Source organism: Empidonax traillii, unplaced genomic scaffold (genome assembly GCF_003031625.1).
Source record: "Empidonax traillii isolate 1590-97213 ecotype Southwest subspecies unplaced genomic scaffold, ASM303162v1 scaffold361:size2146424, whole genome shotgun sequence".
In the NCBI taxonomy this organism is placed as follows: Eukaryota; Metazoa; Chordata; class Aves; order Passeriformes; family Tyrannidae; genus Empidonax; species Empidonax traillii.
Genome location: NW_020955554.1, coordinates 1,855,462 through 1,866,574, shown reverse-complemented (window position 1 = coordinate 1,866,574; position 11,113 = coordinate 1,855,462). Strand labels below are relative to the sequence as shown.

Below are 11,113 nucleotides of genomic sequence, written 5' to 3'. Positions count from 1 at the left end.
TGCCCTGCCGACCCCCTCTGGGTCATCGCGCCTTGTTGCGGCCCCGCCGCCGCTTGGCCGGGCTCGCCGTAAAGGCAGAACAAACTCCTCGCCCGCGGAAAAGATGGCGGAGACGGCTACACAGACTCAGCGCGGTGCTTCCGGCTGAAGCCCTCTCGGGATTGGCCGGTCGCGCGTGCCGCCACCGCCTCCCTCCAATCCCATTGGCGGACATCCGGAAGGGACTGGGCAGTCTGCGCCGCGTCGGCGGGGCTGCCGCATTCTCATTGGCCAGAGTGTCGTGAGGCGCCGACCAATGGGGCGCAGGGCTGGTTGGCGCGCAGTTTGAGCGGGGCCGGCCCGGGAGCGGGGCTGGCGCTCCTGCATTCCCGCCGCTCCGGCATTCCCGCCGCTCCTTCCCGCTCCTCCTTCCCGCCATGTTCGTCTCTGACTGCCGCCGGGAGTTCTACGATGTGATCGTCACCCAGGTGAGGGTGATCTGGGGGCGGGGGGCTCCCTTCAGAGCTTTCTCTCTTCCTCTCCCCCCTCAGAGCTCTCTCTCTCCCCTCAGGGCTCTCTCTCTCCCCCCTCAGGGCTCTCTCTCTCCCCCCTCAGGGCTCTCTCTCTCTCCCCTCAGGGCTCTCTCTCTCTCCCCTCAGGGCTCTCTCTCTCTCCCCTCAGGGCTCTCTCTCTCCTCGGGGTCCCGCGGTTCCGTCCCCTCACGGAGCGGGGCGGTGCGGGCTGTCCCGGCCCTGAGGCGCTCTGGGGTTTGGGGCAGCGGGGGTCTCGCTCCCGGGGCAGTGCCTCTCCCCCGGCTCGTAAACATCCCCCGGCAGTTTTCCCTTTCCCTGCCCTCGGAAACCCGACACAAAACTGACTCGCCAGGGGTTTCCATTGCAGTTCTGCTTCCTCAGGAAGGTGTTCTCTGGTGTTCTCCTGGGTCTGGTGCTTAACCATGATGCCTCTAAGCTGCTCTGTTTCTATATATCTTTTTAACTGTTTTATTGTTGTTCACCCAGATTCCGTAGCAGGTCTGGTTGGCTATTTTCATTTTTAACCCCTGTTTTGCTTAACTGCGTCCACAGTAGATTTGTACACCGAGGCGGTAAAGATTTGTTAGACAGTGTTTTGGCATTGCTACCCATGAACCGATATTATAGATTGTGCAAATGGAAGTATTTCTCTTGATTTCCCCAACTGTGAGCAAAATCTCAAAACAAAAACAAACCCAAACCCCAGCACAGCAACACCCTTGCCAAACAAAAACATCGAAACTGAAAAGAAAACAACAAAAACCAATCCACCAGTCAACCTTGATTTAGGCAACACAATTTATTTCACACATTGCCTTGCTCTTATTTTAGTAAGATTTTCTTTAGTCAAAATTGTTCCAGATGCCATGCTGAAAACCAAGGCTTTTCTATACACAATTAAAATAGTTGTAGGGATTGACTAGTTTTGAACCTTGAAACCAGTGAGTGATTCAGAGGAACCTGAGTAGTTACATTTCCCTAAAGCAGCTGACATATTTTGGGTATCCTTTGGGGTTGCTTTCTGTTCATATTTACAGGGATCTAAACTGGTTAATTTTGGTTGCAGTGTCCATTCAGAAGCAATTCCATTTTATGCTTATAATGATATCTACCTAAACTTCTGGCCTCACAGTGGTCTATGCATTTCATGTTCCACACATCAGATCTGACACCTGTATTAATGTATTTATTTTGTTATTTTTGCAGCGTGTTCTTCTTCTTGTCGCTTCAGATGTTGATGCGTTATGTGCTTGTAAAATACTCCAAGTAAGTTTTGGTTCATTATCACTGCAGTAAAAGAAAATATACCCTGGGATCCTTTTAACTGGTTTGAACCGAGGAAAGGGTAAAGGTTTAATCTGCTTTTGTAACTTAATTTTTCCATGAGTTATTACATGGAAAACTGGTGAGTCATCCTCTGGGTTCCTGTAGATTTGGCATTTGGGATGTCTTTACTAGAAAGATTAGTATGGAACAGAATTTGGCATTGTAGGAGAGGCTGTTTCCTTCATCTCCCCTGACAGCTGTTTGCTTCCCTCCAGGCCCTGTTCCAGTGCGACCACGTGCAGTACACCCTCGTCCCAGTGTCTGGGTGGCAGGAGCTGGAAACCGCCTTTCTGGAGCACAAAGATCAGGTGACAAAAGACGGGAAACTTCTTAAGCTGCAGCTCATCTTCTAAAGAGAGGCACTTCTTCCCTTTTCCCATTTAAAATGCCAGCTTTTAAACTGCTTCTTATTAAAGGTTACCTCAAAACTGTGGTTACGTTCTATCATACCAGTAACAAGCTTGTTCAGTTCTTCATATCAGGCCAAACTAGTGTGCTATAATTTTGATAGAGCCAAGTTAGATTTGCTTACCTTTTGAGATATAAAGAGTGGTGGTGTTGGATGTCCCCAAGTTTGGTGTTTTGTCTTACAAAAAGTTTCTGCTATGAAGACATCAAATATCAGAAAGCAAATCCAAGTTTTGGCGATGATGAGTGTTTTGAAGGTTTTGTAAAGGTATTTTCAGTCTTCTGTGTCCCCTGTTCATTTCAGTAACAAGGGGGTTTTTTTTAAACTCTTTTTTTTTTTTTTTTTTTCAGTTCAAATACTTTGTTCTTATTAATTGTGGTGCCAATGTTGACCTCCTGGAAATCCTGCAGCCTGAAGAAGACACCTTTTTTTTTGTATGTGACAGCCACAGACCTATTAATGTAGTGAATGTTTACAATGACACACAGGTAAGGACTTTTCTTTCATGATAAAAACCTCCCCACAGTGTGGTGGTGAGTGGTGTAGAGCAAAACTGCTTCCAGCATTAGGTAGTAGGTCAGGGAGCAGCAACACATAGAATTCCGAGTATTAAACACAAATTATTTGATTTTAACAATCAAAAAAAAAAGTAAAAATAATTCATCCAGTAATGCTGTAAAGAAAGGAATATGTTTTTTTTTACCCTTACTTTGTATAAATCAGTATGGTCTCTCTATTCAAAACCAATGTTTTTGATACTCCTGGAATTATAAAATGAAATTATAAAATAAAAATGAATTTTTAGTTTCTCTTAGTAAGAATACTGAAGTATTCTCATATGTCATTTAAGATGTTTTACTCCCTAACTACATTTTTTTCTTGCTAGATTAAGCTGTTAGTCAAGCAAGATGATGATCTCGATGTTCCTGCTTATGATGATATCTTCAGAGATGAAGAGGAGGAAGAAGAGGATTCAGAGGGTGAAAGTGAGGGCTCAGAACCTTCAGACAAGCGCAGACGTTTTGAAGAGGTGTGTTTCTGCTACTTTGTTGTGAGAATAAGGAAAATAAAACTGTTAAAACTTGTATTTTGCAACAAATACTTGTATTTCACTTTAAAAATTGTGTTCCACTAGATCACAAATTAGAGTGCATGATGTAAAAATAATCAGGTAGAGTTTCACAAATAACAAGGGTTTATTTATCTGAACTGCATAGAAATATTTTCTCCTAACACAGAAAGATGTTTTGAACTTGATTACGCTTAATGACTTCTTACAGCTGTGTTCCTTGGAAAAATATTTGATACTAATACTTGACTCATGAGATGCTGTTCATAGCAATATTCTTTTTTTTTAATAATTCTTTTAAAAAGTTCTTTATAATGAATACCTTAATTACATTTTTTAATTAAGATTTAATCATTAAAGTGTCTAGATGCTAATCTAGCTTTTACCATCCCAATTAATTCACAGGATGTGATAGAGAGGACGATGAGAAGGCGACAGAGGCGAGAATGGGAAGCACGCAGGTGTGCTGACTGGGTTTTATGTTGCTTGTACCTCTTGTTCTTACTCTCAGTCTTTGACTAGAATCTTGTTAGGAAGGCAAACATGATCCCAACATGACTTGCAAGATGCTTTAGTTCTAGTTCTGTTCAGAAAGCTGAGAGGGATATTTACTGTATAAAACTAAAATGTTTAGATGAGGGATGTTGTAAATAGCAATTTAAAATGTGAGTAGCAGTAGGTGCATTGCTTCACTGAAATAGCTGTGGTATTCTTGTCTTGCCCATCCTAGGGTGAAGTTTGTGCTTCTGTCTTCTTTTACAATCCCATTAATAGGAATGGGCAGGAGCAAATCAGATAAAATGGGCTTTGAGGAATAGTGATTTAACAAATTTCTCCTTTTTGCTTTATGAGTACATTTCAGAGTGGTTTCCACATTATTACTGGGGTCTGTTTGCCTCGCACAATTTCCAACCTGAGTTTGATTTCTTTCACTGCTAAAATGAATCTGAGATATTATTTGCAGTTCTGGGCTTATATTTTCAATTGGATCCAATGATCAGTTCATCCTTAAGTCAAATGTATTGGTTTTTTTCCCCTTTTTAGACGAGAAATCCTCTTTGATTATGAGCAATATGAATACCATGGGACCTCAGTAAGTATTAACTCTTTGTTTGCCATAAAAACCCAAGGTGACAATGTAAAGGTAACTGGACAATATCTGAGGTTATAATTACCTATTAGAACTATATAATTATCTAATAATAATGTGCAATATAATATTGTTACATTTTGTTATTTTTTTATAAATATACAAGTAATTTAACTTAGTTTAATGTTTTCTGGTGGATTTTTAGGCCTTGACAAAAGTATCTATCTCTGCACAAGATACTTTCACAAAAAGACCTGAGCGTGTAAGGGACTTGTTTGTCTTTCAAAGTTCAGGATATCCCAAACATGGCACTTGGGCCATCAAACTGTTTCTTATTTCGTTTGGCCTTTGATTGTTTTTATATTTTGTTAAGTGTTTGCTTTGTATATAATACAGGTTCACAGAGCTCTCTGAAACATTTTGCTTTCTCCTTAGTATCTTAGTGAGACCCTGGCAGATTGTCAGACTCCAGTGTGATTCCTGGAGCTTTAATAACATGCTAAAACTTGGCAAATTCACCTGTGTTCTGCCTGTTTCATGAAGTGAGGATCCTGTGACTGTTCACGCTGTCTTTTTGCTCTCCCCCCCTGCAGTCTGCGATGGTGATGTTTGATCTGGCGTGGATGATGTCTAAGGACCTGAACGACATGTTGTGGTATGTTCCTCATCGTTTCCCAGAGAGGCTGGAAGCTTAAACCCCCAGCAAAGACAGGCAAGATTGCCCAGAGTTACTCAGCTTCTGTGAGGGACTGCACATCTTCAGCTAGAGGCCACTTCTGTGTCAGTGAATAACGAGCAGCAAGATGCTGTAGGTGCTACATGTGTGCGACTGCTAGGGAGGAACTTCTGGGTCCTGCTGCTGGACAGTGTTTCTGATTTTTTCTGTTACACACTTAGAGGGTTAAATATAGCATACTGTATTGGAATACTTGTGGCTTTAACCTTTTTTTTCCTGTTCCTTTTTTCCAAAAAAATTTTAGGTGGGCTATTGTTGGCCTTACAGATCAATGGGTCCAAGATAAAATCACTCAGTAAGGAAGATTTTTTAATTTCTATTTATTATTATTTCTTATTTATTTGTCTACCTTCTAAAATTTTGGGTTTGGGAGTAACTAATAGCAATTAATAGAGATCAGGAGACCTAAGGGAATAAGTATTTTCTACTATTTAGAATTTTAAAACCAACTTTATTTTTCAGAAAATCATAAAACAATCACTTCTGATCTGGGAAGAAATGGTGTTTAAGAGTAGTTTACCTAAGTATGAACTTGATACAGTTTTATTAAAGGAAAAAACTTTTGTATGCTCTGTATCCTCCAGTCTCTCGGTCTGTCTCTCAGTGTTGGGTTTGTTTGAGTTTTCATTGCCTGGGTGTATGGCTGATTACTGGAAAACCATCCTTTAGGAGTTTGGGGGGTTGAGATGTTTTCATGCTGCTGACCGTACCCAACACTTTCCCATCATCAAGAACAAAATTCCCCAGAAGGGCGTGAAGTGAGGGCTTTGTTGTCGTTTAGGATGAAGTACGTGACGGACATCGGGACCCTGCAGCGCCACGTGTCCCGCCACAACCACCGCAACGAGGACGAGGAGAACTCCCTGTCCATCGACTGCACCAGGATAGCCTTCGAGTACGAGTATCCTTGCCAAGGGCTGGGCAGCTGCACTCTGCCCGTGTGCTGAGCCCCTCTGGAGTCTCCATCCAGGGAAAAATCCCTGCCCCATCCATCTCTGCTGCTGAGAGGCAATTACGGTATCCCTGCCCCATCCATCTCTGCTGCTGAGAGGCAATTACAGTATCCCTGCCCTGTCTCTGCTGCTGAGAGGCAGTTACAATATCCCTGCCCCATCCATCTCTGCTCCTGAGAGGCAATCACAATATCCCTGCCCCTCTCTGCTGCTGAGAGGCAATCACAACAAATGGAGATTTGAGGGCAACTGAATACTTAAACATGACTTGTGGAGTTTTGTTGGTGTTTGCAGCTTCAGATGACTGTGTTTATAGTTATTTGCCCTAATTCCTGTCCAGTCTGCGTCTGGCCCTGTATCAGCACTGGTCTCTTTATGAAAGTCTCTGTAATACCTCCTACACCTCTGCTAGGCTTAAGCTTTGGTCTGTACAAGGGCAGAAGAGGCTCCAGGAGTTTTTGGCTGACATGGGGTGAGTTATAAAAGTCTGTGTCTTGATTAAGGGATCCTTTTTTTCAATGAATTATGGGAAAATATTCAGCATATATCTCGTAAATGCTCAACTTGTTAGTTTTTAAAAGATTGTGGGGCTCTGAGTAGGTGGCAGTGTCTCTTGGAGTGGAGTGATGCAGTTGTCTGTTGGTTTACAAGCAACACTTCACCTCTATGCATGGAATGGCAGGTTAGCAAGTAACCTCTGCTTTCTCACATCTGCCTTTTAAGGACTAAAGAAAAATTAATGTAAACAACTTTTGTCAGACTTAAGCTCGCTAAATTATCTAATAATTAAGAAAATATTATCAAAAAACAAGGGAAAAATATTTTTTCCTCTGGCATGCCTATTCATGTATTTTTTCCTTCTCTTTTCAGTTTGCCTTTGAAGCAAGTGAAACAGAAGTTTAATTCCATGGACATGTCTTTGAAAGAAAATCTTCGGGAAATGATTGAAGAATCTGCAAACAAATTTGGGTAAGTTGTTTTAAATACAGAGGCTTTATTTGAAAATACTTTTCAATTAAGTTCAAATATTTTTGCATGAAGAAGTTCTAACATCTTGTTTTAAAAAAATACAGTTCTTTGACTGACAAAGTAACACTGGGCTCATTGCAAATGTTAGGGTAAGATTTGTCTTCATGCTCTTAATGTTAGCAGCTGTGTCCTCAGTGTGCTAATACTGACAATGTTCATTAACTTTCCTGGGTTTATCTCATTTTGCAGAATGAAAGATTTAAGAGTTCAGACCTTCAGCATTCACTTTGGCTTTAAGAACAAGTTCTCAGCAAGTGATATAGTTTATGCAACAACTTCTCTCATGGAGAATATAGAGAAAGAGGGGCCTGAAACAACTAATTTCATTAAAGCTTTGGACAGTCTCTCCAGGTACTGAAAATATGTCTCTTCATTCTTTTCCAATTTTATTTATGGAACGTGGATTACGTATCTCAAATACGCATTGTTGCTTCATAAGCTATTGAAGAAAAATCCAATTATCTCTGTGAATAGTGTTTAGGTTTCATTTTTGTGTGACAAGCTTTATTTTTATAAGGACATGTCTATTTTTATGCTTTCTGTTGCAGGGGTAACCTGGACAAGCTGCACCAAGGGCTGGACCTGGCCAAGAAGCAGCTCCGTGCCATCCAGCAGACAGTGGCCAGCTGTATTTGCACCAACCTCGTCATCTCTCAGGGGCCATTTCTCTACTGTTCCCTCATGGAGGTCAGCATTCTATAGTCAGCTGCTCATTTGACTCTCCTTTTTGTCTCCATCATCCTTGAATAACACTTTTCCTAACTGCTAATTCCATAGGAATTACTGTGAGAAAGAACCTGTTTCATATCCTGTGCTGTGCCCTGATGGGTCAACACTGACATCTGCTCTGAACTTCCCAAAGGAAGAACCAGCCCTCACAAGGGGGGAGGGATCTCTGCAAAGCTGGGGGAACCCAAACTCCTGGGTTGTGACGGTTCTTGTAATGTTCCTTGAGCCACACAAAGCTTCTAGACTTGTCAGTATATAGTAAAATTATACAGGTATAAGAATCATCTTGTACTGCAATTGAAATAATTCCTCTTTTCCTAGGGCACACCAGATGTGAAACTGTTTTCCAAACCTGTGTCTCTGTGCCTGCTTAGTAAAAACTTGCTCAAGTCATTTGTTTGCTCTGTAAGTAAATTAAAATATTTTGACTCACAAACTTTTGGCCAGTGTAGTAGTCACTGTTGTGTTGGATACTTGCAGTTGATTATTAGAAACATAATATGAAAATATTAATAATGTTTTTCTGCTAATTGATTGTATAATTTTGGCATATCTGCACATGCTGCTCTAGGAAAGATACCTCTCTGGGAGACTTCACAGCATTAGGGAGAGTTTTCATTGCTGAGATAATTACAATCTAAATCTTTGTGTAATTTTCTGAGTTTCGAGGGAGCACATCACTCAAATTTCTATTGGTCCTTAAAGTGACTTTTGCTGGAAGGAAGAAGGGGATTAAGAGATCTTGTAAAGAAACCACCTTCAGTTGAACTCACTACATGAGTTGCATGTGTACTAAGCTGCACCCTTACATGAGTGCCTGTAGTACCATCTCATGTGGGGAGCTGATACTAAATTGGTTCCTGAGCTCTGTCTAACAAAGAGGTTTCTGACCTGCAGACAAAAAACAAGCGCTGCAAGCTGCTGCCCCTGGTCATGGCTGCACCCATGGACGTGGAGCAGGGAACTGTGATCATGGTGGGCATCCCTCCAGAGACAGAGAGCTCGGACAAAAAGAAGTAAGCACAGCGTTTATAAGTTCTCACTAAAGGTTATCCCAAGAGTTTTCCTGCCTCTGAAGCAAATGTATCCTTCCTGTATATACTAAACACTGATTTTGTTGACTTGAATCGCCAAGAAGAACACGTCTTTTGCATACACCGTGCACGAGATACTTTGACAGAGGATACAGGTCTTCAGGACCTTTCTTCCCTCTTAAAAGAGGGAAATAATTGACTGAACGAGGCAAATAGTTCACTATGTGGCCCACGGCTTCATTTCTAAAATGTAAAGATTTAAAGATGTAAAGCTTTTTGCACACGCATAAGCGAGGCGTGTGTTGAATACACGGCACCTGAGGCACGTCTAGGAGCCGTTTTCAGCTCTCAGCAAGGAAGAGGTTCCACATTCCTACCTCAGTAAATACATCCTTTTCCCTAATGCTCATCTGTGTTCCAGCTTTTTCGGGAGGGCCTTTGAGAAGGCGGCAGACAGCACCAGCTCCAGGACACTGCACAACCACTTCGACATGTCGAGTGAGTATCCCTGCCCCAGGGGGCACTGCTGGCTCGGCGAGCTGATCTGTGAGGGGGGTTATATTCAGCAGCCAAACCACCTCTGGCGTTGATGAGACACTCATTTGCCCATCTTTGTACATGCTTACAAAAGAGGCAGTTTTTAACGTGTGTTTATGGATGTGTGATGAACACAAAGAGAAACATGCTGAGATTTAAAAAGTGCCCGCTATGTTGTGTAATGAGCACCTAGAAATCAGAGCTTGCTGAAGTCTGAACACAAAATCGTGTGCTTTAGTTTTGTCCAAGTAATTAGGTTTTCTTTCTCCCTCTTAAAGTTGAGTAAGAATATAAATTAGTATACTCAGGATTATTGCTCTTCAAATGTGACATCTGGCATATAATTCAGTTGTTTGCATCTTGTAATAAAATGTTTTGTATTCTAGTAATTGAATTGAAAACAGAAGATCGGAGCAAGTTCCTGGATGCCCTCATTTCCCTCTTGTCCTAATGGTAAGACACTATAAGGAGGACTAATTACAAAATGAGTTACAGTTCAAGCTAGTAACCTGTAGAATATTCTCCTTCTTTCACAGTGTTAGGGTTGTAGCCCATGCCAGTGTGTGATTTTTCTCTGGAACAGAGATGGAGATAGGAGTCTGTCTGTAGCTGTGACTGTTGGTACACTGTGAACACTCGTTCAAGGCTGTTTGATAGACACAGAGTCATGCATGGCTTCTACCCCCACGTGTTTCTCCCTTTGCACTGTGACTGCTGATGGTTTCCTCTTGTCTCTGCCCTCGTTACACAGTGGTGCTCTTTGGCTCCCAGTGCCGGACGCTGAGGATCAGACCCTCCGCCGTTGTTTGGGATGTTCCAAAGCTCGTGGTGCTGCACTTGTGATGGATCTTGCTTTGTCTTAGGAGCTGGTACAGGCCTGGACTGTTGTTTTTATGCCTCTTGGGAGGTCAAAAGGATTCTGACCTCAGCACTCAGATACTGAACACTCCTTTTTCTGAACATCCACCCCATAAGAGGTGTTCGTAAATAGGACGTCTGTTTGTCAAACTTGCTTTTATGAGTAGACGTGGTCCTGGGACGTTTAGTTGTTGATTAACAATAAAAAATAGGTTTGAAGAAGTTCCATATTTATATTACCATTCAAATGTGCTTTTAAAATTGGCTTGAATGCTTTTTATTTTTCAAATGAACTATTTGACTCTACCTGAAATTCTAGAATGTTGAAACTGGTTTTTAGTACTATCAGGTTGAAGTCTTGGAGTTTAATTAAAAGAATTGTCTTGTGAGACAAGTTCTAAGATTTTAGGGCTTTTAAAATCCAAATCCTGAGTAACTGCCAAACACCCAATGCATAATTTGAGGATTTCCAGTGTAATAAAGCCTTTTTAGTCATGCACTGTGATAGTGTATTGCCACTTGTAGCTTGACTTTGGGAATAATTTTCCTGGAAAGAGCCTAAAGTACCATGATGATTCTGCAGCAATATAAATGTTGACAGCGTAACTCATCCTGTTCCACAACAGATTTCATTTTACCTTGGTGATATGAAATGAAGTGGCTTGTTGGCCTTAACCTGCTGTGCCTTGGTGGGTGTGTAAATGTGTACATTTGGAATTCTTTTCTTCTTGCAATGTTTACTTGAATTCTCTGTGAGTTCAATGTTTTCGTGTATTATAAGGAATATATAAAGGTTATGCATCATTACATCAATTTTGTACATATTTTAAT

General features: G+C 41.6%; 1 protein-coding gene across 1 annotated transcript; it reads left to right on the top strand.

Moving 5' to 3' along the window:
• Nucleotides 1-369: 369 nt before the first annotated feature.
• Nucleotides 370-10,856, top strand: CDC45 (cell division cycle 45). The gene is made up of 19 exons (XM_027892639.1): nucleotides 370-467; nucleotides 1,719-1,778; nucleotides 2,054-2,146; nucleotides 2,598-2,735; nucleotides 3,134-3,277; nucleotides 3,722-3,777; nucleotides 4,361-4,409; nucleotides 5,000-5,061; nucleotides 5,387-5,437; nucleotides 5,924-6,043; nucleotides 6,436-6,567; nucleotides 6,966-7,064; nucleotides 7,314-7,475; nucleotides 7,673-7,811; nucleotides 8,175-8,258; nucleotides 8,751-8,869; nucleotides 9,309-9,385; nucleotides 9,811-9,877; nucleotides 10,176-10,856. Exons 1-18 carry the CDS (start codon nucleotides 417-419, stop codon nucleotides 9,873-9,875), a joined length of 1,701 nt encoding a protein of 566 aa, XP_027748440.1. The 5' UTR covers nucleotides 370-416; the 3' UTR covers nucleotides 9,876-9,877; nucleotides 10,176-10,856.
• The last annotated feature ends 257 nt before the right edge of the window (nucleotides 10,857-11,113 follow it).

Bases quoted from the DNA above. Each gene is read 5' to 3' on its own strand.
- CDC45 (XM_027892639.1), top strand. From the start codon at position 417: ATGTTCGTCTCTGACTGCCGCCGGGAGTTCTACGATGTGATCGTCACC. The intron at 1,779-2,053 runs GTAAGTTTTGGT...GCTTCCCTCCAG, and splicing joins GTGCTTGTAAAATACTCCAA to GCCCTGTTCCAGTGCGACCA. The intron at 2,736-3,133 runs GTAAGGACTTTT...TTTTCTTGCTAG, and splicing joins ATGTTTACAATGACACACAG to ATTAAGCTGTTAGTCAAGCA.